Genomic DNA, 23419 nt, shown 5'->3' with positions numbered 1-23419 from the left:
GCCTACCCAGCGCCTCAGGGCGTCTCAGCCGCCCCAGGCCCCGCTGTGCCCGAGGCCCCGCCCCCTCCGAGCAGGCCCCGCCCCCGCCGTGTTCCTCTTCCCCTCGCCACGTGGGCAGCCGCCACTCCGCAGTTAGCCAGGCGGGTCTTGGGCAAGCGTTGTGCGTCAGCTTCCTCATCAGTGAAATGGGGCGGTGTAATTGCACTCAAGGGAGTTGTTCTGAGCATGAAACGTTAAGCACCTTTGCATGATGCCTGGCACAAAGTCGATGGCCCATAAAAGATAACTAGTATTGTCTCAGGACTCACTCATTTTGTTTTTTAAGATTTTATTTTTAAGTAATCTCTACACCAAAGGTAGGGCTCGAACTCACAACCCCAAGATCAAGAGCCACAAGCTCCACCAACTGAGCCAGCCAGGCACCCCCCCATTCATTCACTTTTAGAAGTCATTCCTGGGCATTCTCATTCCGGGTCCTCTGCTTTCTTCTGGCAGGCATAGATAAAACAGGGTGTGTCCTGCAATCCAGGCTCTCCTTCCTACATTTACTTATGTATTTATTGGTTAAAAGCTTAGGCTCTGTAGCCAGAATGCCTGGGTTCAATTCCAGACTCTTCCACCTACTTTGTGATTGACGGGGAAGTTACTGGACTCTCTGTGCTCCTATTTCCTCTGGGAAATGACTGTAAGAGACCCTGCTTTGTATAGTGGTCGTTAGGATAAATGAGTTAATATAAATTAAGTGCTTAGAGCAGTGCCTGGCCTGTAGTTACTACTCAGTTACTGTCTGCATCTTATCATTGCTATGTCCTTGTCCTTGGTTCCCTGTTGACAACCTCATATGGTGATGATTCTCTTGGGGGCCTAGAAAGAAGTGGAGTTGGGATGTTTGGAGAACCGCAGACACCCCACCCAGCCAGCACCCCCACTCCCAAGTAACACAGAATCCTACCTAAAGGGAACGGGGGGAAAGGGGGGAGCTAAGACTTCACTAAACATAATCAAGTGTATTAGCAGTAATTAATCTTTTCCCTCTTTCTCCACCTGTGGGAGCCCTTTGTTCCCCACACCCAGTTGTATTAATGCTGTTTGTCCAGCTCCTCCCAGTTCTCCCCTACAGCCAAATTCCTTCCCAAACTCTGCCTCCCCCACCTCTCCCCAAGCTGGATTCTGGACCCTGGACCCTACTATCTGTGTGTATCTGGTGTCACATCTATTGATCTCTGCCTGCTGCTCCTCCTTACCCTGGGCAAACTCAAAAAACTATGGCCTCCATAAACATGGCGGTGGGGGAGTTCACCTCACAAAGAAGCAATCAAACCAATAAAACAAAGGAAATAACGAGGTTTACCCATCAACTTAGCAAAGATTAAGGGGAAAAAATCCTAATACATGCAAGGGTGTAGTGAGATGGGACACACATACACTACTGGACACGAACATCAACATAATCTTTCTGAAAGCCATTTGGTAATACATAATCAAGAGTCTTTCAAAAGTTCCTATTATTTAACCTAGTAATTCCACTTTCAGGATATTGTTCTTCTAAAGAGCTGCCAGAAAAATATGCACGAATTTGTTCATCACTGCAATGTTTATCATATAGAAAGGCTGGAAACATAAAGGTCCAACAATAGGGAAATGTTTAAATTTTGTCATATGCATGCAATGAAATACAACAATTAAAAATTGTTCTTGGAGAATTTCTTAATGAGGTGGAAATGTTTACAATGTAAAGTTTGGTTTCAAAAAAATGAATGTAAAAATCTGTACATACAGTATGGCCCTAATTATATGACATATATGCATAGAAAACAGACACACCAAAAAGTTTACAAATGATTATCTGTGGGTGGTAGAATTGGGAATTATATTTCCTTCTTTATACTTAACTGCATTTAAAAAATTGTCTACAATGCATAGCCATTACTTTTATATAAATCAAGGGAATAGAAAACAACAAACAAATCTGTAACAGCCTCCACACCCCACTCCCAACAGACCCTCCTGGGTCTTAATCCCAGACTAAATTGGTCTTGGGGTCTTTAGGAATCTTGAAGCTGTTGGGCTCTCAACAATGAATGACAAAATAAATCTCAAAATTAAAAATCAAGCAGCAGGTAACCATGTAGAATGTCAACTGTACTCTGATAAAATGCATATTTTGACATAGTTTTAAGGGGCGGTATCTTGCATTGGGCTAGGTCTCATTCAGATTCTCCCTTAATCCGGACCTATTTACCTAACCAGCCCATAGGTGGCAATCCCTGCCCTCCACCCTACCCAGGCAAACCGGTTCACTAGTCCCTTCATGCTCCTCCCTAGTCCCATCTGCAACACACCCTTCACCCCACAACCCTCCCCTATTTCCAGGCCATTTGGTACACAGTGCCTGCTAGGAAGTGTGTCCTGATTACAGCTAAGCATCGATCTCTCCACCTACACAACACCAGTAAGAATCTAAGTGGGGTTCACTGTCTACGCAAAAACAGTTTGGAAAGTGAAGGAGTGAGTCATCCTCTTTGGCCTCCAGCTTCTTTCATGTTGGGGCCATAATGTTGTCTTTGAGCCTCTGAGATCTTCCCTAGCTCTAAATACAGCTCCCTCCCTCCTACTCTATTCACCAGATGGTTCCTTAAATGGCCCTCCCTGAACCCCAGGCCCCCACTCAAGTATGCTCCTTAATTCTCTGAAGAAGGCTTCTCTTAGCCCCTGGCCCGCAGCTCACTTGTGATGTCAGCCTCCCCACTAGGCCAGACCACTCTGCAGACACCGGACTCTGGAGAGAACACCTCCAGCCTCACAAAGATCCTTGGCCAGAACAGTTTCCCAAAGCATCCCCTATGCTTAGATCCTTCTGGAACCAAGCTACTCGGTTCTGGTTTCTCAGCTTGTTCAAACAACCTGTCCCCCAGCATTGTTTACAACTCCATACAGCTGCATCCACCCATACTAGTTTGTAAGTATTCAAATGGCTCTAGCCATGCCCTGTCATTCCAGGCCCTCACTGGCTAGCCCCAATGCCCCTTTGTTGTCCTCTCCCAGCCCTCCTCTCCACGCACCTTTCCCTCTCCTGCCCCACCAGTCACATCTCATTTCCCAGTCTTCCCAGAGCACACGTTGCACCTCGGGCCTCCATGCATTCTCTCATGCTTTCTTTCCTCTTCCCAAAATGCCTTACCTCCGTTTCTATTGTTGTTCTGCTTTCTCTGTTGCAAGTCTGTTCATTTTAGTTGCTCCCTCCTTTCTTCTACAGAATTTTTCAGTCTGACAGTTAAATGTGTTTATAATGGTCTTTCCTACCAGGGGTGGAGGGTAGGTTTTAAACAGCTTTGAATTCTCCAGCACTAGCACAGTGTTCCTTCAATTCAGCTGCTTCTCTGTGAATTTACCCCACCTCTTCCTTTGGACTGGAAGGTCCTGAGGGCAGTTCTTCATTCATGACCTCCCTACTCCAGCTGAGACAAGGCTTTCTCCACAATCCCCATCACTGAGGGTAAGACAGATCCTGAGGTCTCCCCTTAGCTCAGGAAACAGGACCAAATTCGTTGGGAAATGGTGAGTCTTGCTTCACTCAAAATGATTGGTTATCAGGCTGTGAGTAGGACTCCTGAGTTCTAGCTGATTTTGATGCTAATTTGTTTATTAATGTGAGGATCATATTTCTGTGTTTCCAAATGGGAATAGCACGTACATGCTTTTCCTACTCCACCAGGTCACTGAACCCAAATGCGATAATAAAGTAGAACAGTCACAGTTTCGAAAGGCATCAGAGCTGAAGACGGGAGGCAGGAGGTCACTGGCATCAGGATGGGTCAGCACAATTAGAGGCCAGGCAAGGGTCAGGAGCTCTCTTACTCAGCTTAGTAGTCGGAATGGGAGCCCAGCAAACTACAAAACAAGTAGGAGCAGCACAGAAGTTTGCAGAGGTGGTAGCTGAAAAAGGAACAAGCTCGAACATTTTCTCCATGCATCAAACAAGTTAGTGGTTCCTTTAACATTGCAAGTGCTACTGTTTTCGAGCTCATGCATGTTGCCTGTTTCCTCCAAGTGTTCTTTCACTGGCTGCTTACGTGGGGGTCGTGGGAAGAAGGATCACTTGATTTGTCTGCTCATTAAACTATAGGACCTTGAACAGGTTACTTACCTCTCAAGTCTCAGTTCTCTGGTCTGTAAACTGGGGACAGAGCACTTACCTTGAAGTTAGTGTGAGAATGAACTGATAGGAGCCACATTAACTCGGCCAGCACAGTGGCTGGCAGTCCCCTGCTCTGAACACAACAGACTTCAGCACAGCTCTGGCCTAGGTGTAGGTTACCAATATTGTGGGTAGGCTAGGGCTGGGCTGGGGAGGTATAATTACTGAAACCTTATAGCCAAGATTCCAAGACAATCACAATTTCAAAGACACTCTCCTGTTTTAAGTCAAGAAGCACTTGCCAATTTTTGATTGGGAAAACATGATCACTAGGGAAGGCACGATGGCGGCTACCTATTTCTCCATCAGCCCTGAGAGTCTGGGCTCCAGGCCCAGGGCTTCTCAGCCAGATGCTCAGATATGCAGCTGAAAGGTGGTGGAAGGAGGAAGGAGCTCAGCAATGGCTCAGGGTACCTGGTAGGTGGGAGGCCCAGGGGCTCCCTCCCAGTTTCTCAGTCCAAATGCACAGGCCACTACAGTGCAATTCCCCTCTAAAAGGAAAGAACACGTTAAGCCCTTCAAGCTCAGGTTAAGTCCTCAACTCCCTGGTTGCGCATTAGAATCACCTGGGGAAATTTGGAAATCTCCACGCCTAGACTGTATTCCAGACCAATTAGATCAGTATTATTTTTTAAAGCTCTCTGGGTAAATTCCAAAGTACAACAAAAGTTGAGAACCACTCTTCTGGATCAGGTTTTTCCAAACTTGCCAGATGATGATAATCACTTGTATTAGTTTAAAAGAGTTTCTCAGGATCTGGAATTAGCACTATTGCCGGAACTTAATGATTCTAAAGCACACCCCTTTATAAAAACATATAGGATATTTTAACATCTTTGAAATCTGAGTGACCTTCCAATCAGTGAGACCTAAGATTTGATAACACACAGAAACAAGCATCTCAGGTGACCCTCATGATTAGGCAGGTTTGAGGAAAAAACAATTCCCTAGTACCTCCTAGGGCAGCACTTCCCGAACTTTAACATGCTTAGAGTCACCTGCGATCCAGTTAAAATGCAGGCTCTAAATCAGATCTAGGTTAAAGCCTGAGATCCTGCACTTCCAAGAAGCTCCCAGGTGATCTAGGCTGGGCCTTGCACCACATTTTGGGTAGCAAAATCCCGAAGTACTGAGGAGGCTCCACCAGCAACCCACTTAATTAAACGGAAATAACTGGCATAGAGAAATATGACCGATGGAGAGAGTCTTCCATAGGTCCAAAAGAGAACTCCTGGGTTCCTCTCTGGCATTTCTTCCCAGGAAGGGGCAGCTGGAATGAGGGCCAGAGGGAGGGCTGCCCCAACCTTTGCAAAGCCAGAGGCTAGAGTCCAATTTCCCAAGGAAGCAGTTTCCTGTATGAGGCAGCACAAACTCCCACTCTAAACAGCAAAGTTCACTCACCAAGTGAGTGTAGGCCTCAGGTGGCTTTACAGAGTTTGGAGGCCCGCTCTCTCTGTATATACTTTTTCTTTCATTCATTCACCAAACTTTTATTGAGGGTCTGCTAATAAACCACACGGTCTAAAGGACTCACATATGAATGAGATTTGGTCCCTGACCTCCAGCGGAAGGAATTCAGCCTGGGAGAAACCCATTCATAAAGCAAAGTACAGTATGAAGGGATAAGTGCTATAAAGAAGCACATAGAGAGATTACCCAACATAGCAGAACAATGCTAATAACTTCCTGGTGCAGCAGCCACTGGAGGAGCTGGAGGAAACATTTCTAATTTTTCCACCCTAAACAAGATTTCCTTGCCAGGACCAGCCTGGTATGATGGAGAGGGTGCTTTGATGCCTTGAAGCCCTTGAAAACAAGACTCTAAAATCTGGAGTCTCAGGACAGGCAGAGCTTCCTACGTTTACACATCTAATCTCTAGAGCTAAAATGCAAGTGAATCCAAGGAAGAAAGAGACTTTTAGGAGATCAGCCCCTCAAAAGGATGGGACAGCTGTGATCTCATTCCAGAAAGCTCCAGTACCCACATTCTGTCCTCCTGTGTCAAAATCCAGCCATTTTCTTAGTTACAGAAACACATGTCTTTGCCCTTTGTCATACTGAGCTCTTAATTGGCTTGACCCATCACATTGCTAGATAAAAAGGCTACAATCCCTAGACTAAGTAAGTCTCCAGCTGGGGTAGAAAGTCTCACCCAAGACAGGCAGGGGACAAGAACCTAGAGCCTGCTCCCTCACCAAGCCCCCTATCGACCAGCTTTTGAGGAGGACTACAAAACTGATACTCGATCCCAATTTACTTTTTCCTTATCTTCCATCTCACAGATAGGAAACCCTAGAGAAGAAGCTTAAGGGCCAGAAGAAGCAGCAGAGAAGGAGATAGCAGAAAGATGGGGAGTGGAGCCAGTGCTGAGGACAAAGAACTGGCCAAGAGGTCCAAGGAGCTAGAAAAGAAGCTGCAGGAGGATGCTGACAAGGAAGCCAAGACCGTCAAACTGCTACTGCTGGGTGAGCGAGATGGGAGGATGAGCCAGAGAAGAAGGTACTGCTCCTTCCTGCTTATCCTGAATGGTAGATGGGTTCTAGCCCACCCCACGGGGAGGACGGATGGCCGGTCATTTTCCTCTCCCCATCTGGTCTCAGGCTAAGGGATCAGGGCTCTAGGGCTAAGCATAGCCACCCCAAGGAGATGCAGAATACCAAAGCTACCTTGGAATAGTTCTGCTCTTCCTTGAACCAGGAAGTGTGCAAGGGCTGGGAGAGACCCATCCATCTCCAAATCTAACCAAACCCAACACCTCACAGCTTGGTAAATGCCGTGAACCCTGGGCTTAGAGTTACCTGATCTGCAGTCAGAAAGCTCTGAGTCAGTGGATTCAGAAGTCCTGTCATAGCATCAGTGCCATGTAGTCCCAGGAGCAGGCCCACTGGTTCTTGCCACATAAATGGGTTCCTTCTCCTTGCCTCCAGTAAACATTCTGTATACATTTTATAACTAGGGAGCCAGCCCTGAGGGAGGAGGAATGTCTACGGTAGTCCTTTCCTGGCTTTCTGTTCCGTAGCTGCCTTGAAAGCCCCTTCCAGATGGGAGGTTCATCAACTTGATGAGCCCTAAGCAGATCACAGGTCTGTGCTGAAAAAAGACAAGCACCCTCTGTTGGTCAGAGAGATTGGTCACAGCTGCAAACAGAACCAAGACAATAAAGAGTTTGGGACACCTGGTTTATGGAAAAAAAACCCAACGGTAGTACAGAGATAGGCTAGCTGGAGCAGGGGAGGGTCTATGCAGCAGCAGATTAGCTGACTGGGCTGTTTCCAAGCCCATGAGGAGCCTGTGAACTGGAGCCCCAGGCGGTAGCACCTCCTTTTGCCCAGCCAATCTGTGAGCACACCACTGTAAGTTGGACTCAGACTCCAAGAAGCCCAAAAGCTACAGAAGGGGAAAGAGATAGCAAGGCCACTGAGAGATCTTTTAAGCCTAAGCAGCTTTCTTCTACATTCAGGATAAGCAGCTTAGAGGGAACCAGCATAGACTAAATGGGAGGGAGGTTAGGGCATCAGGGCAGTGCAAACTGGGGGAGAGGGTTGAAGGGTATGTGGAAGGAGAGCAGAGTGTAAATGAGAGGATAGTAGGGCATTTTAGCCAATAAGGGAAAAAGCAAGATGATGAAAAAAACTATTTCAGTGAAGTTATCCAGCTCTCTGCAATCCTGCTCCAAGATCACTCTCCTGAGTAAAACTGGGCAGAGGAGAAACGTGTTAAAGGAATTCCCTGACTCTATCGGTGGTTCTCAACGAGATTTTGCCACCACCCTCACCCCTCACCAGGACACTCGGGAATGTCTGGAGACATTCTTAGTTGTCACAACTGGAAGAGAAGAGTGCTACTGGCCTCTAGTGAGTAGAGGCCAGGAATGCCGCTAAACACCCTACAATGCACAGGACAGCCCCCCACAAAAAAAATAATTGTCCAGCCCAAAATGTCAACAATGCAGAGGCTGAAAAACTCTGCTCTAAATTCAGACTGAATGGCCTGAGCTCAAGGCTGGCAGAAAGGGCAGCAATCATCCCTACAGGTTGTCTCCTAACAAGACTCCCAAGCAAGCCCTGGCTTAGACTTCTCACAAGCCATCTACTGGAGGGTTGGGGAGAATTGGTGGAAATCTGAAGCATAAGCATTTCTCCCTGCAGGTGCTGGGGAGTCAGGAAAGAGCACTATCGTCAAACAGATGAAGTGAGTAGGAACAAAGGCCCCCGAGGACTGAGGTAGGGTGATGAAGTCAGTAGAGCCAGTAGAGGCATGGAGGGTGAAGGGCTCTTCATCCTGAAGGCACCCAGATGTAAAGGATATAAAGAACCTGATTCCCAATGCCCCTCATCTGCATGCCCTTTTCCCCTCACCCTCCACTTTGGGACAGCAATAGGAATAGATTGTGTTCTTATGACCCTTTCAATCCTTCCAGATTCCCAATCCCTTAGGGTTGGTTACTCAGGTCCAACTAAGGGCCGGGTGTCTTGCAGGATCATTCATCAGGATGGCTATTCGCCAGAAGAGTGTCTGGAGTACAAGGCCATCATCTACGGGAATGTGCTGCAGTCCATCTTGGCTATCATCCGGGCCATGTCCACACTGGGTATTGACTATGCTGAACCAAGCTGTGCGGTATGTTAACCGCAATGTATGTTAACAGCAATGCGGTTAAGGTTGGAAGGAAAGGCTAATGATCAGAAAACAGGCAGCTGACAAGCTATGAGGAAATATGAGTCAGGAAAGTTTCATAGAACTAAGTCCTACCTACTGAGCTTCCAGTCTTCTTACTTCAGTCTTGTAGAAGTGTGCAATCCCTACCTTTATAATACATTACCAAAACCTGTTCTCAGCTTCCTCTGCCTTTTTGTTTTATCTTACCATTTAAAATGCTCCCCTGGGCTCCTTGCCTGGCTATGGAACTTTTATAAGCTAAATCCCTAGCTCTGGTATTTGTCTTTTCCTAGCTTTGAATCATTGAAAGAACAAAGGTGATGGTTGTCTACCATCTCATCTATGTCATGGTCAATCTGGTCTTTAAACTTCCAACCTCCCTGCGAGCAGAGGGCCCACATTTTGTGGCGGTACTCTTTTGAACTAAGGATGGGAGACAGAAACACCACAGAGGAAGCCCCTGGAACCTATTTTCCCCTAGACATCCTAGGACTGGAGAAATTGCCACCCTCTACATCTCAGAAGCACACTCAAAATTAATCCATATGTTTTCTTAACATCTTCACTGGCTGCAATCTCCATCTTAGGCTTTAGTAGCAATCAAAATGCTTTCTTTTCAGTAGTATTCCCAGGAGCCTCCTGGAAAGCCATTACTCCTGTGTAGTTCTCAGCCAGGTTTCTGCCTTACAGGATACTGGGCGACAGCTCAACAACCTGGCTGACTCCACTGAGGAGGGCACCATGCCTCCCGAGCTGGTTGAGGTCATCAGGAAGTTGTGGAAGGATGGTGGGGTGCAGGCGTGCTTCGAGAGAGCTGCAGAGTACCAGCTCAATGACTCAGCATCTTAGTAAGACTCTGACTGGGGAAGGGGTGGGAATAGCTATAAACAACCTTCTAGGAGAAATCACAAGCAGACTAAAATTTCAGGCATGAAAGCTGGAGTCACAAAGGACTGAATTCAGCGTGGATACCTGTTGTGTTAGGCTTAAGCAGTGTTTTACTATGCTTTGAACTTAATGCCTTTAGAGAGGGACACAGACATAGTTGCCACCACTCTGTGTTGCTTCAATCTGGCTCACTGCAGCCTATAGAGCTGAAGACCCCCAAATTAATAACAAATGTGCCCTGCTTAGTAGCCCTCAGACTGCTGTCCTCTTAAATTCATGCACATAGTCTCTCCTTTCAGAACCACAAACACAAAGACAGACCTGCAGTTCTGCCACATGCCCTCCCAGGAAACAGGTGACTAACGATGGCCTTTTCAGGGTGGAATATTCTAGCTGGTAACCTGGGTGTATTTACTTAGGCCACCAACCAGAAACAAATGCCTCCTTCACACATAGCATTTTATATCAGGGTGCCAGGGCATGGGACACAGAAACTTCCAGGGCAAACCAAAGGAAGTGGGTCAGGGATTTAAAAGAACCAACTTTGCAAAGCTGATTCCAAAAAGATAAGGTACAGAGAGTTTATCAAGCCTACCTCAAACAGCATGGTTTCATAGATGGGCATGAGCTCTGTAGTCAGACAGACCTGGATTTAATCCCTCTTCTGTCATCTAATTTTGTAACACAGTTATCACTTACCATCCACAGAGCACTTACTCACTAAGGCCCAGGCATTGCTGGGTGTGTGAGGTGCACCATCTCGTTTGGTTATTCGAGGTAGATAGTACTTTTTATTAGTCCGATGAAAAACTGAGGTTCAGAGAAGTTAACTAACTTGCCCAAAGTCACATAGTTAAATGGCAGAGGTTGAAGTTGACTCCAGGTCTATTTGACCGCAAAGTTGAATGCTTTTTACAATATACCACAGTGCCTCTTGGCCTTGGACAAGTTATTCAACTCTTCTGAAATTAACCTTCATCTGTAAAATGGGACATGAAACTTGAAGGTGTATGAGGTTAAATGAGAATTTAAATATGAAAATACTGGCATATACTACACACTTGTTAATTTTCCTTCCCTTCTTCTCTGTCATCCCACTTCACATCTGCCTTCCTCTTGTCTTTAAAAAAAAAAGTTTTTTTCATGATAACTGTCAAACACATATGAAAGTAGGATAATACAGTGAATCACCTGACTTCAACTGTTACCAGCTCATGACCACTCTTGTTCCATTTTATCTCCATCTCCTACTGGATTATTTTGAAGAAAGTCCCAAATATCCTATCATTACATACTAAAAATTTCACTATGTATCTCTCAAAAAAAAAAAAAAAAAAAAAAGAGAGAGAGGCTCTTTTTAAAAAAAGAAATCACAACATAACCACCACACCTAAATATTTAATAATTCCTTGATGTCATCAAATATCCAAGCCAGTGCTCATTTAAGTTTCCCCAGTTATCTCAACTGTTTGCCCCTCAACTTGATTCAGGATATAAACAAGGTCCATGTATTAAACCGATTCACGTCTCTTATGTCTCTGAAGTCTCTTTTAGTCTACTCCTGCTTCTTGTTAAATTTATTTTTATTTTAAAGAGAGTATGAGTGGGGGAGGGGGAGGAAAAGGGAAAGTGGGGGAGGAGAAGAGAGAGGCGGGGGGAGAGAGAGAATGAATGAATGAATCTCAAGCAGGCTCCACCCTCAGCACAGAGCCCAACACAGAGCTTGATCCCACGACCCTGGGATCATGACCTGAGCCAAAATCAAGAGTCGGAAGCTCAATCAACTGAGCCACCCAGGAGCCCCTACTCCTGCTTCTTGTTGGAATTTTTGACACTCATTTAAACCACCAAATCTTACTGAAGGATCTAGAAAACTTTGTAGCCAGGCAAAACTTAAGGAAAAGTTATCTGATTTGACTTAAATGCGACAGAACCCCTGCCACAACTGGGCATGCCTCTCAGCCCACACTCCCTTTTGTAAGGACACATGAGGGTTTGAAGGAAAGAAACCTAGATTTAACAATATGGACTCTAGTCCTGATTCCATCACCAAGTTAGTTATATAACTTTGGGTAGGACCTTTACCTTTCTTGGCCCTGGCTGTGTAAAGTTTAATCCATTCCAATCTCTTTTCTCTAGCTACCTGAACCAATTAGACCGGATTACAGCCCCCGACTACCTCCCTAATGAGCAAGATGTGCTACGATCCAGAGTCAAAACCACAGGCATCATTGAGACCAAGTTTTCCGTCAAAGACTTGAACTTCAGGTGAGTACACAGCTCTCTGGGAGGCATCACAGATACACACATGGTTCCCTGGGGTCACCTCAGATACCAAAAAAGGGGATTGGGGATGCCTCTTGGCCTCCACTAAAGCCCAATCTGAATAACTATCCTATTTGTCCCTCTTTCCTCCCCATTTCCCATCTCATTGCCGACTGGCCCCAAAGTGGCCACCCCTCTGTAAACACCAAGTACATGTGCTGCTTCTTCCCTCAGGATGTTTGACGTGGGAGGGCAACGATCAGAGAGAAAGAAGTGGATCCACTGCTTTGAGGGAGTCACCTGCATCATTTTCTGTGCGGCCCTCAGTGCCTATGATATGGTGCTAGTGGAAGATGATGAAGTGGTAAGGGGCCCTTACAGTAAGCAGCTTTGATAGACAGTCCCCCTGAGCCCCTTCCTCTAAGCTTTGTGTCACCAATTCTTCAGCTTGGGTGATTTCAGCTAACATTGACAGTCTAGCAGTCCTCTGGCACACAAATCAATGCCTCAGTAAATAATTCTAGAAAAACTTCCCCTTTTGCAGGTTCCAGGTTAGCACTTTGGAGCTCTAGATTTACTGGAGGTGAGCTTGGTCTCAAATTAGACATCCAAGAATCACCTGGATATCACACAGCTCACAAGAGGAACGGAGTATTAAAGGGACAAGGGATCACAACTGGGCAAAGCGCAGGGGTTACACTTAGGACTCTTCCAGGCCACCTATGGAAATAAAGGATAGGAGATGAAAATGATAGAGCAGAAAAACAACGTATGATGTGCATCTTTGTGCAACAGGATAGAAGGGTTGGACTACTAACCTCACTTGGAAGCCTAAATATGTACTGTCGACAGGACTAAGGGGAGACCTGCAGACCAGGTTTCTCACATGCCACTTAAATTGGCAGGTGGAAGACTACCTGAGGGGTGAGTCTCTTGAGCCTGCAGAATTTAACAAGATAGGAGCTCTGCAGACCAAGCGTCAGCCCGCCCAGTCTTGGAGTCTGAGACAGAGAATATCAAGGCATGGAACATGCTAATGGAGGCCCATAGCTTATTGATAGGAGACAAAGCTCCTATACTCCCATCCCTGTCTCAGTTGTTCTCCCTTCTCCTTAGTAGTTCAAGTTCACATTAGAGCACTATGAATATCCTCTAGCCAAAATGTCTTATGGGGTCATTCATTTTTCAAGATCTCTTCCACCTTTAACCCTGAAGTCTATGAAGTCTTAAGGGGTTCTACAGGAGCATTAGCAATGACAAAAGGCCACAAAAAGTAGATTTGTTTTCTTTCTTCATTGGGTGAAAAGATTGAGCCCAAGTCAGATAATAGCATACTTGAAATCCTAAAGGCCCTGCTCCCTAAAAACAGGCTGGTCTGGGGCACTTGGCAACATCTAAACTCTGCAGATATATAGCACCACTTCTCACCTGCTCAGAGTGGCAATCAGAGGAGGAAATAAGGCAGAAGGGCTTGTGGTATGGTGCTGAGAAATTCTTTAGTCCTCACCATTTGACACTGGGGCAATAATTCCTATTATGTTCCTGCCCACATAGAGATCCAGGACTCTGTAACAGAAGCTTATCAAAATCATCCTGAAAAGAAAAATTATCACGGAGATGCAAATGGGCACATGACAACTCAGGCCTAGTTTCAATTCTGTATAAGCAGCACTTACAGACTCAAAGTCCTTCACAGTGCCCTGGCTGCCAAAGATTGACCTAACATTTATTGTACACCTATATGCCAGCCACTATCCTAGACACTGATACATGATCTCATTGAACTTCCATAACAACCCTATGAGACAGGGAAACTAAAACTCAGAAAAGTTCAGGGATTTCCCCCAAGTCACACAGCTATGACAGAAAAAGGATGAGAAAGGCAGCTAGATTTCTTTGGCCCTATCCCACCACACTAAAAAGAGATAAGCTATTCCCCAACTTTCCTCTTACATTTGGAGCACTAGTCTCTCCAAGGGGAACAAGAACAGGAAGTAGACAATAGCCCATAAGCTCAGTCTGATATCTCTGATGGTGTCTCCTCTTACTAGAATCGCATGCATGAGTCACTACACCTCTTCAACAGCATATGTAACCACAAGTTCTTTGCGGCTACTTCCATTGTCCTCTTTCTCAACAAGAAGGACCTCTTTGAGGAAAAAATCAAGAAAGTCCATCTCAGCATTTGTTTTCCAGAGTATGATGGTAAGTGTCAAGGGATGGAGATAATGGTAATGCTTTCTTGGTAATGACTGGTGATTGCCTCATTTCCTATACCAAGAAGACATAAAGGAACCTGTCTTTAAGGGGTACTAAGTGTGAAACTCCTTTGCTTTGCCAGGCTGATGATCCCTTATCCCTTAAAAATTTTTTTTAATGTTTATTTATTTTTGAGAGAGAGAAAGAGAGAGAGAGAGAGAGAGAGAGCATGAGTGGGGGAGGGTCAGAGTGACACAGAACTCAAAGCAGGCTCCAGGCTGTCAGCACAGAGCCAAACATGGGGCCCGAACTCACAAACCATGAGATCATGACCCGAGCTAAAGTCAGACACGTAACCAACTGAGTCACCCAGGCGCCCCACCCCCCTGCCCCGCCATATCCCCTTAATACTCAGTTCCTCTTATGCGCTTTGTGATGTCCAAGTGATACTTGGATGTCTAATCTGAGAAACTTGGGTATTCAGTCATAAGTTTAAAATCAAATGTCCCTGGAACAGAATAGACAGGATGCAGGAGAGCCACAGACTATTTAAATGATACCTCCCAGAAATCAAGGGCAGAGACAAAGAGATCCCTCTCTTCAATTCTGTTGCTCAACTCAAGTGATAAACACTGGAGTACAATAGAGAAGAGGACCCTCCCTTTAAAATTATGTTCCCAACTGCAGCTGTCCAACACATTTCAAGGATCAAGTGGGTCACCTAAAAAGTAAGTGAGCAGGGATGCCTGAGTGGCTCAGTTGGTTCAGGGTCTGACTCCTGATTTTGGCTCAGGTCATGATCTCGTGGTTCGTGGGATCAAGCCATGCATTAGTGTGGAGGCTGCTTGAGATTCTCTCTTTCCTCTCTCTGCCCTTCCCCCAACTTGTATGCAAGCACACCATGTGCACCTGCACTCTCCCTCTCTCAAAATATATAAATTTTAACATTAAAAAAAAAGTCAGCAGCTAAAAAGGGTTAATTTATCCCATTTATTCACTATTTTTTCTGGAAAACCAGGGAACAACTCTTTTGAAGATGCAGGGAATTACATCAAGAGTCAGTTCCTTGACCTCAACATGCGAAAAGATGTCAAAGAAATCTACAGTCACATGACCTGTGCTACAGACACACAGAATGTCAAATTTGTATTTGATGCAGTTACAGATATTATCATCAAAGAAAATCTCAAGGACTGTGGGCTGTTCTAATCCTCATCACTCTTCGAGTATACATTCCACAAACAGGCTTGGAATCTGGTTCATTTCAAGCAGAAAAATCATAGATCAATATACCATGGCATGAAGAGTGAATCCATTCTCCCTTGGAGACAGACTCTACATGATCACAACTGTGTCCCATATATTCTTTTCAAAGTGGGGTAGCTAGTGCAGTTTAAAGAATACAAACCCAAGAGTCAAAAGACCCAGGTGCCAGTACTGGTTCTGCAATTTACTGCAAAGTATAAATATTTCATTTCTCTGAGCCTTGAGTCCCTCATCTATAAAATGAAGGTAACTTTTCTACTACTTCACAGGGTTATTCTTAATGATCACAAACATAAGGGAAGGAACATAAAAGCTGTGTGGTCAGAGTCACAGAAAGAAATCCTATGTAAAAGCAGCCATTTATGAAATTCAAGACCAAGTTTTTAGATGAACTATCCCAAGCACAATAGCAACTTTCCCTACTGTCTGGAAAAAATTAAAAAATAAAAAATGAGATCTCAGTAAACCTTACCACCATTTTTTACTAACAGATCCTATGTGCCTTAGCTCAGAGATCTGGATCACTGAATAGAAGATGTTAAGTTTGTTAGTTTCTAAGGCACATGTCTAAAAATGATCATCTTTATTAAGCAGACTCTCTCTCTGCCCCCCAACTACTGTAAAAACTGAGTTTCCTTTATCTCTGTAAGTAACTGTCTCAGGTGCACAAGACACTTTCTGAATAAATTTAGAAGACTTCAACACACTCCCACTTGGAGTATTAATGATTTTTATTGCTACCACTTCTCGATCACAGAATTTAGAGTAACTGAGCAAACCTAGAATTCTCATTTCAACTGCTACATGTTTCAGAACAAAAAAAAAGCAGCTGATCTTGCTTTGGGCATTGAAAATCTTTGCAGTTGGATCCATGTGATGCCTGGCTGAAAACAACATCTCCCCATACAGGACAACAAGTAAATTATTTCTCTGAACTCCTTTGAGGGGAAACGAAGCTTGCATTTATCTTGACAGGAGGTGGTGAAGTCAAGTACAGATTTAGCATCTACAACTACTAGTGAGGAAAGCTCCTGGCGTCCAAGATTTAGTATATAAAAGAAAGTGTCAATTAAAATGAAAATCTGTTCCTTGCCAGAAACACATATTCACACTTAGCCTGTTACTAGCAATATTGATACTAGAGAGCCATATGAGCTTGAAATACACTGAAGAATAAATTTGCAGCTGTTAAAATTGGACTCATTTAATCGTCTTTTTGATTCCATGAAAAGAAGTCAACTTGGGAGAAGTACCAGAGAAATAAGGGAAAGTACTCTGACTATTGCCAATTATAAAACTTTACCACATAAAAAAACCTGGGCAAGACTTCATGCATCCAAGAGCTCTGTTCAGGGACTGTTTCTAAATGGCATATTCCAACTATCACTAACCTGTTTTGCTTTAACTCCATATACAGGGGTTACGAGCCCTTTTTTGCATGATGGATCCCTCCAACAGTCTGATGAAACCTATAGACCTCTTCTCAGGATATTTAAAAATGCATAAAATTATAAGGGAAACCAACATACTAGGAATAAATTCTACCTTTGGAGCCCTGAAGTCCCAGGTTAAGAACCCTCACTCCGGCTAAGATCTTGTCTATTCAGGCCCCAAATCTAATTTATCTCACTTATCCCATCTTCAGATAGGGTAGCCCAACTTCCCCACAAATTGTATCAGATTGTTTACTTCTTTTATTATCTTCTCCTTGCTCTTTGACTCTAAGCAGGACTTGATTAGAGGCCAAACTATAAAAGCCTACCCTAGGCTTCTTGGTTATGGATGTTCATATAGAACCGGCCCTATAGTCCAAGCATGAAAATAGCCAATGGGCCTGGTCTTCTGGTACTCTACTCACTCTGCTGTCTTTGTCTTCTTTTGCTTCCTTTTAAATTTACACTATAATGTTGAATTTTATCATCAGAAATTCTTTCTTGTAACAAGGTAGGTCAGAAACAATTCGACCTGATTTTCATGAACTGCAATCTTAATTCTTAAAATGGTAAAGCTAGAAGGAAGTTTAAAATAGTCCAGGCCCATCACTAGTAATTTATAGATAAGAAACTGAGGCCCAGGGAGAAGGAGTGTCTTCATCAAGATCAAACTGCTAGGAAGTAGCAGAACTAGAACTCCAAAATAGGTCTCCTGAATCCCAAGCCAGCGTTCTATATATGTACCATGCTACTGAAAGCCCACCATACACCACACTATTCAGTCAATTTTCTCATTTCCCTAAGCTCCTCCCACTCCCAAATTCTTGGTTATTTTTAAATTATGCCATCTCTAAACCATATTTAACAAAATCATCTCCAAACTGAATACAAATCAGTCTCAAAGTGGAATGTGAAATTAGCATAAAATAACAAAAATATAAATAACTTTAGTTTGTTCGTTGAAGGTGTAATTAATATTCCGTTCATTTCCTTAGAGGGCAGAGATCTTAATGTAGTTCCCTTGCAGCGCATTTAGCCACTGATGACAGTAAGCCAAATGTGAAGTACGTTCCACTTCTTGTAGATCTGATGACAGTTGTTTTTCTTTATCTTTTTTACAAAAATACAGTACAATTAACACAAAAGGACAAATACTATACGATTGCACTTACATTCCCAGGGGCTGGGAGGAGAAGGGAATGGGGAGTTAGTGTTTAATGGATACAGAGTTTCAGTTTGGGAAGATGAAACAGTTCTGGAGATGGGCAGTGGTGAGTTTGCGCAACAATGTGAATGTGCTTAGTGCCACTGAACTATGTACTTAAAAATGATTAAGATGGTAAAGTTTATGTTATGTATAGTTTACCACAATAAAAATATAATGGAAAGAATACAATAGAATCGGAACTGTGCTTTTACGTTCTGTGGATAAAAGCAGCACAAAAATTCAGTCTTAAAAGCAATATAAAAGACACATTTACTTGTAACACTTCCTACTCTGATAAAAAAAAAAATTCACGCAACATGTACCCCAAATAGTCCAAATCAGGGTAGCCCCATTCCCGAGGTAAGAAATAACAGCATTGAGAACCCACTCTATAACTGGAGATGTGCCGTAGACCAAAGTGTGCTGGCCATGCTGGGTGGAGAAGGTGGTGAAGGGTGAAGAGCTCTTACCTCCCACTGCCCTCTCTACCCGGCACAGCCCCCGGAGCACAGATTCCAGCAGGCTTCAGTGTTGGCCCAGGGATTGCAAGTGTGCCAGAGCTTCTGGTGATCCTGCTAGGTAAAAGCATGAAGACATCTCTGTGAGGTCAGACAGACATAGTGCAGACTGCAAAAGGAAACTTTTCTGCCATCTGGCCATGAAAAGGCAAGCACTAGTATGAACAGAAATAAAGAACTGAATTTAAATGCAAAACAAAGACCTTTGTTTTTACCCAGCTGCACAAATTTTAGAGAAATTTACAGTTGAACTTCATTTCAGGTGTTCAAAATGAATATGGGAAAAGTGATGCTGAGAAAAGACGGCCAGCTACAATGAATACAACTGTTGGAACTGCCTTATAAGATTACTTATTTTGCAGTATAGTATAATCTTGAGTATCATAAAGAATATTTACAAAAGCACTTTTAAATGTTGTTTCGATTGCCTCAGGATTACAGAATGTCATAGCTGGAAGGAATAATTTAGTCCAACTTTAAGTAACAGATGAGAGATGTTAAGACAGAGATTTCATAGATGATTGGAAGCAGGGAAAAGACCAGAATCCAGAGTGACAAACAACTCTCCATAAGATTCTGAGAGATCTCAGGACCTTTATCCTCCATGAGCACAGATGAACAGTTAGGAAGAATAGAAAGAACAGGTCATTTCTTGTGATTTGTTATGTCTACTGGGAATCTCTCTTACATTTAAACAAGCCTCTAGGTAAAAATGTTTGGATAACTGAAAGGAGTATGGGGGCAGGAGGCGAGGTTGGTGGGGTGGGGGGTAGTAGAGGATAGGAGATAAACCACATTGTACAAAATTTAATATTCCAGCTGTCAAAGATCTTACATCTGAATGCTAATACACTGAGACGGTGTATCCCAGCAGTGTTATTTGCTAATATTGGATTACTTCTGCTACCTTGTTGATTTCCACTAGCTTTCAGGAAGAGAACACGGGGTTAGCAGCAAACATACATAAGAGTCTTCTATTTGGCTGCTCAAACAGTCCTCTTATTTATCTTTTCCCTAGCCTTGTTTCAAAAGGACTTTCCAGTCTGTAATTTAGAGCTAGCTAGCTTTGCTCTTTATCCACCAACTGTAAATGAATATTCATGTTATTTCATATATATAGTTAGACCTCTGTCACAGGATTTTGTCTTTACTTTGAGGTAGCTTTCCATTTTCACTGAATAAATGCAGTAAAAAAAAAAATTAAACCAATGTTTGGAAACTTCAAGTGTTTTGTCTTAATTATGTATAAAGATTAAATACTCTGTATCAAAAGTGTAAGAATGTTCTTTGACTTAACAGTTCTCATACTAATTTTTTTTGGTGGACAGCACTGTAAGTCACATACAAAAGGTGCTTCTGATTTCTTGGCAAATAAAAAATGCCTCAGTCGTTTACTAGTGATTTTTTAAGGTTAAATCTGTCTACTGTTTGTGTTGATCTTTAACATCGGGTCCTATTCAGTTATCCCCCAAATGTTGGCCCAGGTTAGCTTCATCAGAACCACCTGAGAAATGTATTTAAAAATACATGTTCCCAAGACCCGTAGACTTAATTTAGTAGAGTTTAGCCAGGGAATCTGTATGTTAATCTTGCACATCAGGTATCTACTACCATATAACCTTCTTTATTATCTCTCACTCCTAAGAAGACTGGAGTTGAGCCAGGTATGTAAGCCTGACATAGTATCAGAAAAAACTGTCCTGTCCCGACTTGTTCTGGAGTATGTTCTCCTAGCAGAAGTAATTCATACAAGTTATGAGAAAATGGGGGTGGGGGGTTAAAACTTACACAAAGGTAAAGGAACACAGATCTTGACCATCCAGGAAGTTCATTCCTTGTACCTCACCTAATTCTTTTACTTCCTGCTAACTAGCTGCTAACAAGCTAACTAACTGCTAACAAGATCAACTTTTGATTTCAGGCCCCTAAGCAGCCTGGTTTTCTCTTGTGCTTAGACAGCCATAAAGCTATGTGGAGAGTTGTGGCTGGTCCAGGTCAGATCTCTGACTTCTACTGTGAAGCCTGGAGAATGAGCTGGCAGTACTAGCAAACTGAAATAACCTTGTTCTTAAAGTTAGTATAAGAGGAGCACTTGGGTGGCTCAGTCAGTTGAGCATTCAACTTCAGATCAGGTTGTGATCTCATGGTTTGTGGAGTCAAGTCCCACATCAGGTTCTGTGCGGACAGCTCAAAGCCTGGAGCTGTTCCAGGTTCTGTGTCCCCTCTCTCTCTGCCCCCTCCCCAACTCATGCGCATGCGTGCTCTCTCTCTCAAAAATAAACATTAAAAAAAAAAACTGAAGTCAGTATAAGATATGAAAGATTTCATAAGTGGTAAGAGTGAAGAAAATTAGTGCTGTTTTAGTTAAATTTAAATGAGTAAAGGACTGTGGTTTTTTTGAACATCTGGAAGGCGATGGGCACCTGGGTGGCTCAGTTGGTTAAGCGTCCTACTCTTGATTTTGGCTCAGATCCTGATCTCATGACTCACGAGATCGAGCCCTGCATTGGGCTCTGTGCTAACACGTGGAGCCTGCTTGGGTCTCTCTCTCTGCCCCTTACACACGCGCACACTCGCGCTCTCTCTCTCTCAAAATAAATAAACATTTGAACATCTGAAAGGGGTAAAAAAGATCAACCAAAGGGAGGTTTTTAATGGGAATGAAAGACTACCTTATATGTAACTGCCAATACAGCAACAAGCTGTGCAACGCAATTCTCCAGAGCTATGCTAAACAAATGTATAAATATATGAAACAACTAGTCAGGCTAGACAGCAATGTACAAAGAAAGAAAGTCACAGCTACAAACAGGACAGTGGCTAGGATATAAGAATATAAGGTGGGCAAATGAATTAGAGAAGAACCAGCAGTTATTTTTAAATGCTCTAAAATGTGTATATAATAAAACACAAATAGAACACATAAAAGAAGAAGAAACAAGGCAAGAAAATAGTTTTTAAAATTTGGTCCATCTATTCTTAGAATGCAGCACTTTATAAAAAATAACAATCTGTCATTGGAAACAATAATAAAATGACACACTGAACTAGAGACTTAGAATTTAAACTGTCCAAGATGAAATGTCATCCCAAGATCCGCTTATGAATAACTGTAAAAGTTTTTGGAATTTTCGTGCCAGGAGGTGAAATCTGCTGCAAGGCTGAGTTTGTAAGGTCGGGCAAGACTGGCCTTTAAGGAGACTATATCCTCTTTAAATAGAGCCTAATGAATGGCATTTCTACAGCCCAAGGTTTTAATCAGGTGAAGATGGAACAAAATAAACAGCAAAATAAAGCTATTGTTCCAGTCCTTCCTACTAGGGTCTATTTACTGTTCTTTATTCATTAAAATTTAATTTTCTTAGATGTGCTGGTTTCTCAGATGGTCCAAAGCCTGGCCACATGAATACTGAAATGCAATCCATCACAAACCTCCAGCATTCTCCACAGAAAAGACACAAGGCAACTTTTAGTTTCTTTGATTACAAATACCAATCCTTTTTTCTCCAGGCTAGTACACATGATGTTTCACCCCCACACTCTGGCTCTGCTATTAGAAAAGATCTTTTATTTCAAAACACAACAGTGATTTGCAAAGCTGATAAGAATCACCTTTTTAAAATGATAGATCACTAGGCCCACCAGCCAAGAGTCAATCTCTGAAATGGATCCAGGTGATTTTGACTTAAGGCGTATCTGAAAACCAATGACTTGAATTGTGTCCCTGTGTCCTCCAGGAATGTGCATTTAGACAAATTACTTGGGATGGTAGGGTAGGGGGTGATCTTCATGTAAATAAAGAAAAATGTAAATGGTATGGGGGCAAAAAAAATCAGAGAATTACTATTTTTTCATTAACAGAAAAGCTAAAAAATGAACATATCAGATAGACATATTCAAATGAAAATACAAGGTGCATTTCAAAGTAAAATTAACGCATTCAGATTATTTGTTATTTTGGATTATCATCAACACCATCCCATTAGCCCTGACTATAGAAAGACTACAGTTAAAACAATATTCCACGAGTTCTCATTTCCAGATGATTCTAGATCACAAAATACAATAAGGAAAAGATTATTCAAAATGAACAGGAACTATCAGTCCTATCTACATTGTGGGCATAAACTAATCACCAATCGAAGCTGATCATTTTCTTTCTTTTAGATGCAGTTTTCCCAGCCCTAAAGAAATTGTTTAGATAGTACCGTTATAGCATCTGCATAGTTATACTTTTCCAAAAAGAGTAAGAAAAAAAATTCCAATAAAGGCACTGAAGTGCTGTGGCTTGCTTTCTGAATTAGCTTTGCTGACCATCATTCCTTTTTCTTTTTTTTTTTAAACTAGTAAAAGGTCACATCAAAAGATGACATAGAATCCAATCTGAAAAGACTGGACCCCAAAGGCACTGCTCAAACTGCTGATTTGGAATGCTCACAATACATTCTCTTCATCTGCCTTCCCCCAAAGGCCCATTCAATATTTAAAGACATTTGCTGTACATTATACAAAAGGACCTACAGGCCAAGGTGAAAAAAGCTCTCCACAAAACCAAAATGTAAACCCGGAAAATGGATTATGACTGCATGTCACTGACACAGATATGACATAAGACCCTCAGTCAGGCCAAAATAAAACAATACTACTACACCAAAAGACTAGACCTTCAGGGAACCCTCTACCTAAACCCACTCTCAGACAAAGGCCAAAGCACATTCAGCAGGAACAAAAAGAAACAGAAGAAAATATTTCCAGAAAGGACTAATTACAAACAGGAACAAACCTG

General features: G+C 42.9%; 1 protein-coding gene across 3 annotated transcripts; it reads left to right on the top strand.

Annotated features, from left to right (window-relative positions):
• The first annotated feature begins 390 nt into the window (after positions 1–390).
• Positions 391–16674, top strand: GNAT2 (G protein subunit alpha transducin 2). 3 transcript variants are annotated; one of them, XM_045478568.1, is made up of 8 exons: positions 683–6663; positions 8347–8389; positions 8677–8818; positions 9548–9705; positions 11885–12013; positions 12245–12374; positions 14062–14215; positions 15228–16674. In XM_045478568.1, the coding sequence occupies exons 1-8, from the start codon at positions 6546–6548 to the stop codon at positions 15416–15418; spliced, it is 1065 nt and encodes a 354-aa protein (XP_045334524.1). In that variant the 5' UTR covers positions 683–6545; the 3' UTR covers positions 15419–16674. The 3 variants fall into 3 exon arrangements, with proteins under 3 accessions (XP_045334522.1, XP_045334524.1, XP_045334523.1); XM_045478567.1 differs by having other exon boundaries at positions 6583–6663; positions 8347–8818; XM_045478566.1 differs by having other exon boundaries at positions 391–8818.
• The last annotated feature ends 6745 nt before the right edge of the window (positions 16675–23419 follow it).

The sequence above is a fragment of the Leopardus geoffroyi genome, chromosome C1, assembly GCF_018350155.1.
Source record: "Leopardus geoffroyi isolate Oge1 chromosome C1, O.geoffroyi_Oge1_pat1.0, whole genome shotgun sequence".
Lineage (NCBI taxonomy): Eukaryota > Metazoa > Chordata > Mammalia > Carnivora > Felidae > Leopardus > Leopardus geoffroyi.
This window is presented reverse-complemented; position numbering and strand designations above follow the sequence as displayed.

What these genes read in the sequence shown, in the direction of transcription:
- GNAT2 (XM_045478566.1), top strand. Translation starts at nt 8,456, where the DNA reads ATGGAGGGTGAAGGGCTCTTCATCCTGAAGGCACCCAGATGTAAAGGA. An exon ending in CTCAATGACTCAGCATCTTA is followed by an intron (nt 9,706 to 11,884) that starts GTAAGACTCTGA and finishes TCTTTTCTCTAG; the next exon opens with CTACCTGAACCAATTAGACC. An exon ending in GTCAAAGACTTGAACTTCAG is followed by an intron (nt 12,014 to 12,244) that starts GTGAGTACACAG and finishes TTCTTCCCTCAG; the next exon opens with GATGTTTGACGTGGGAGGGC.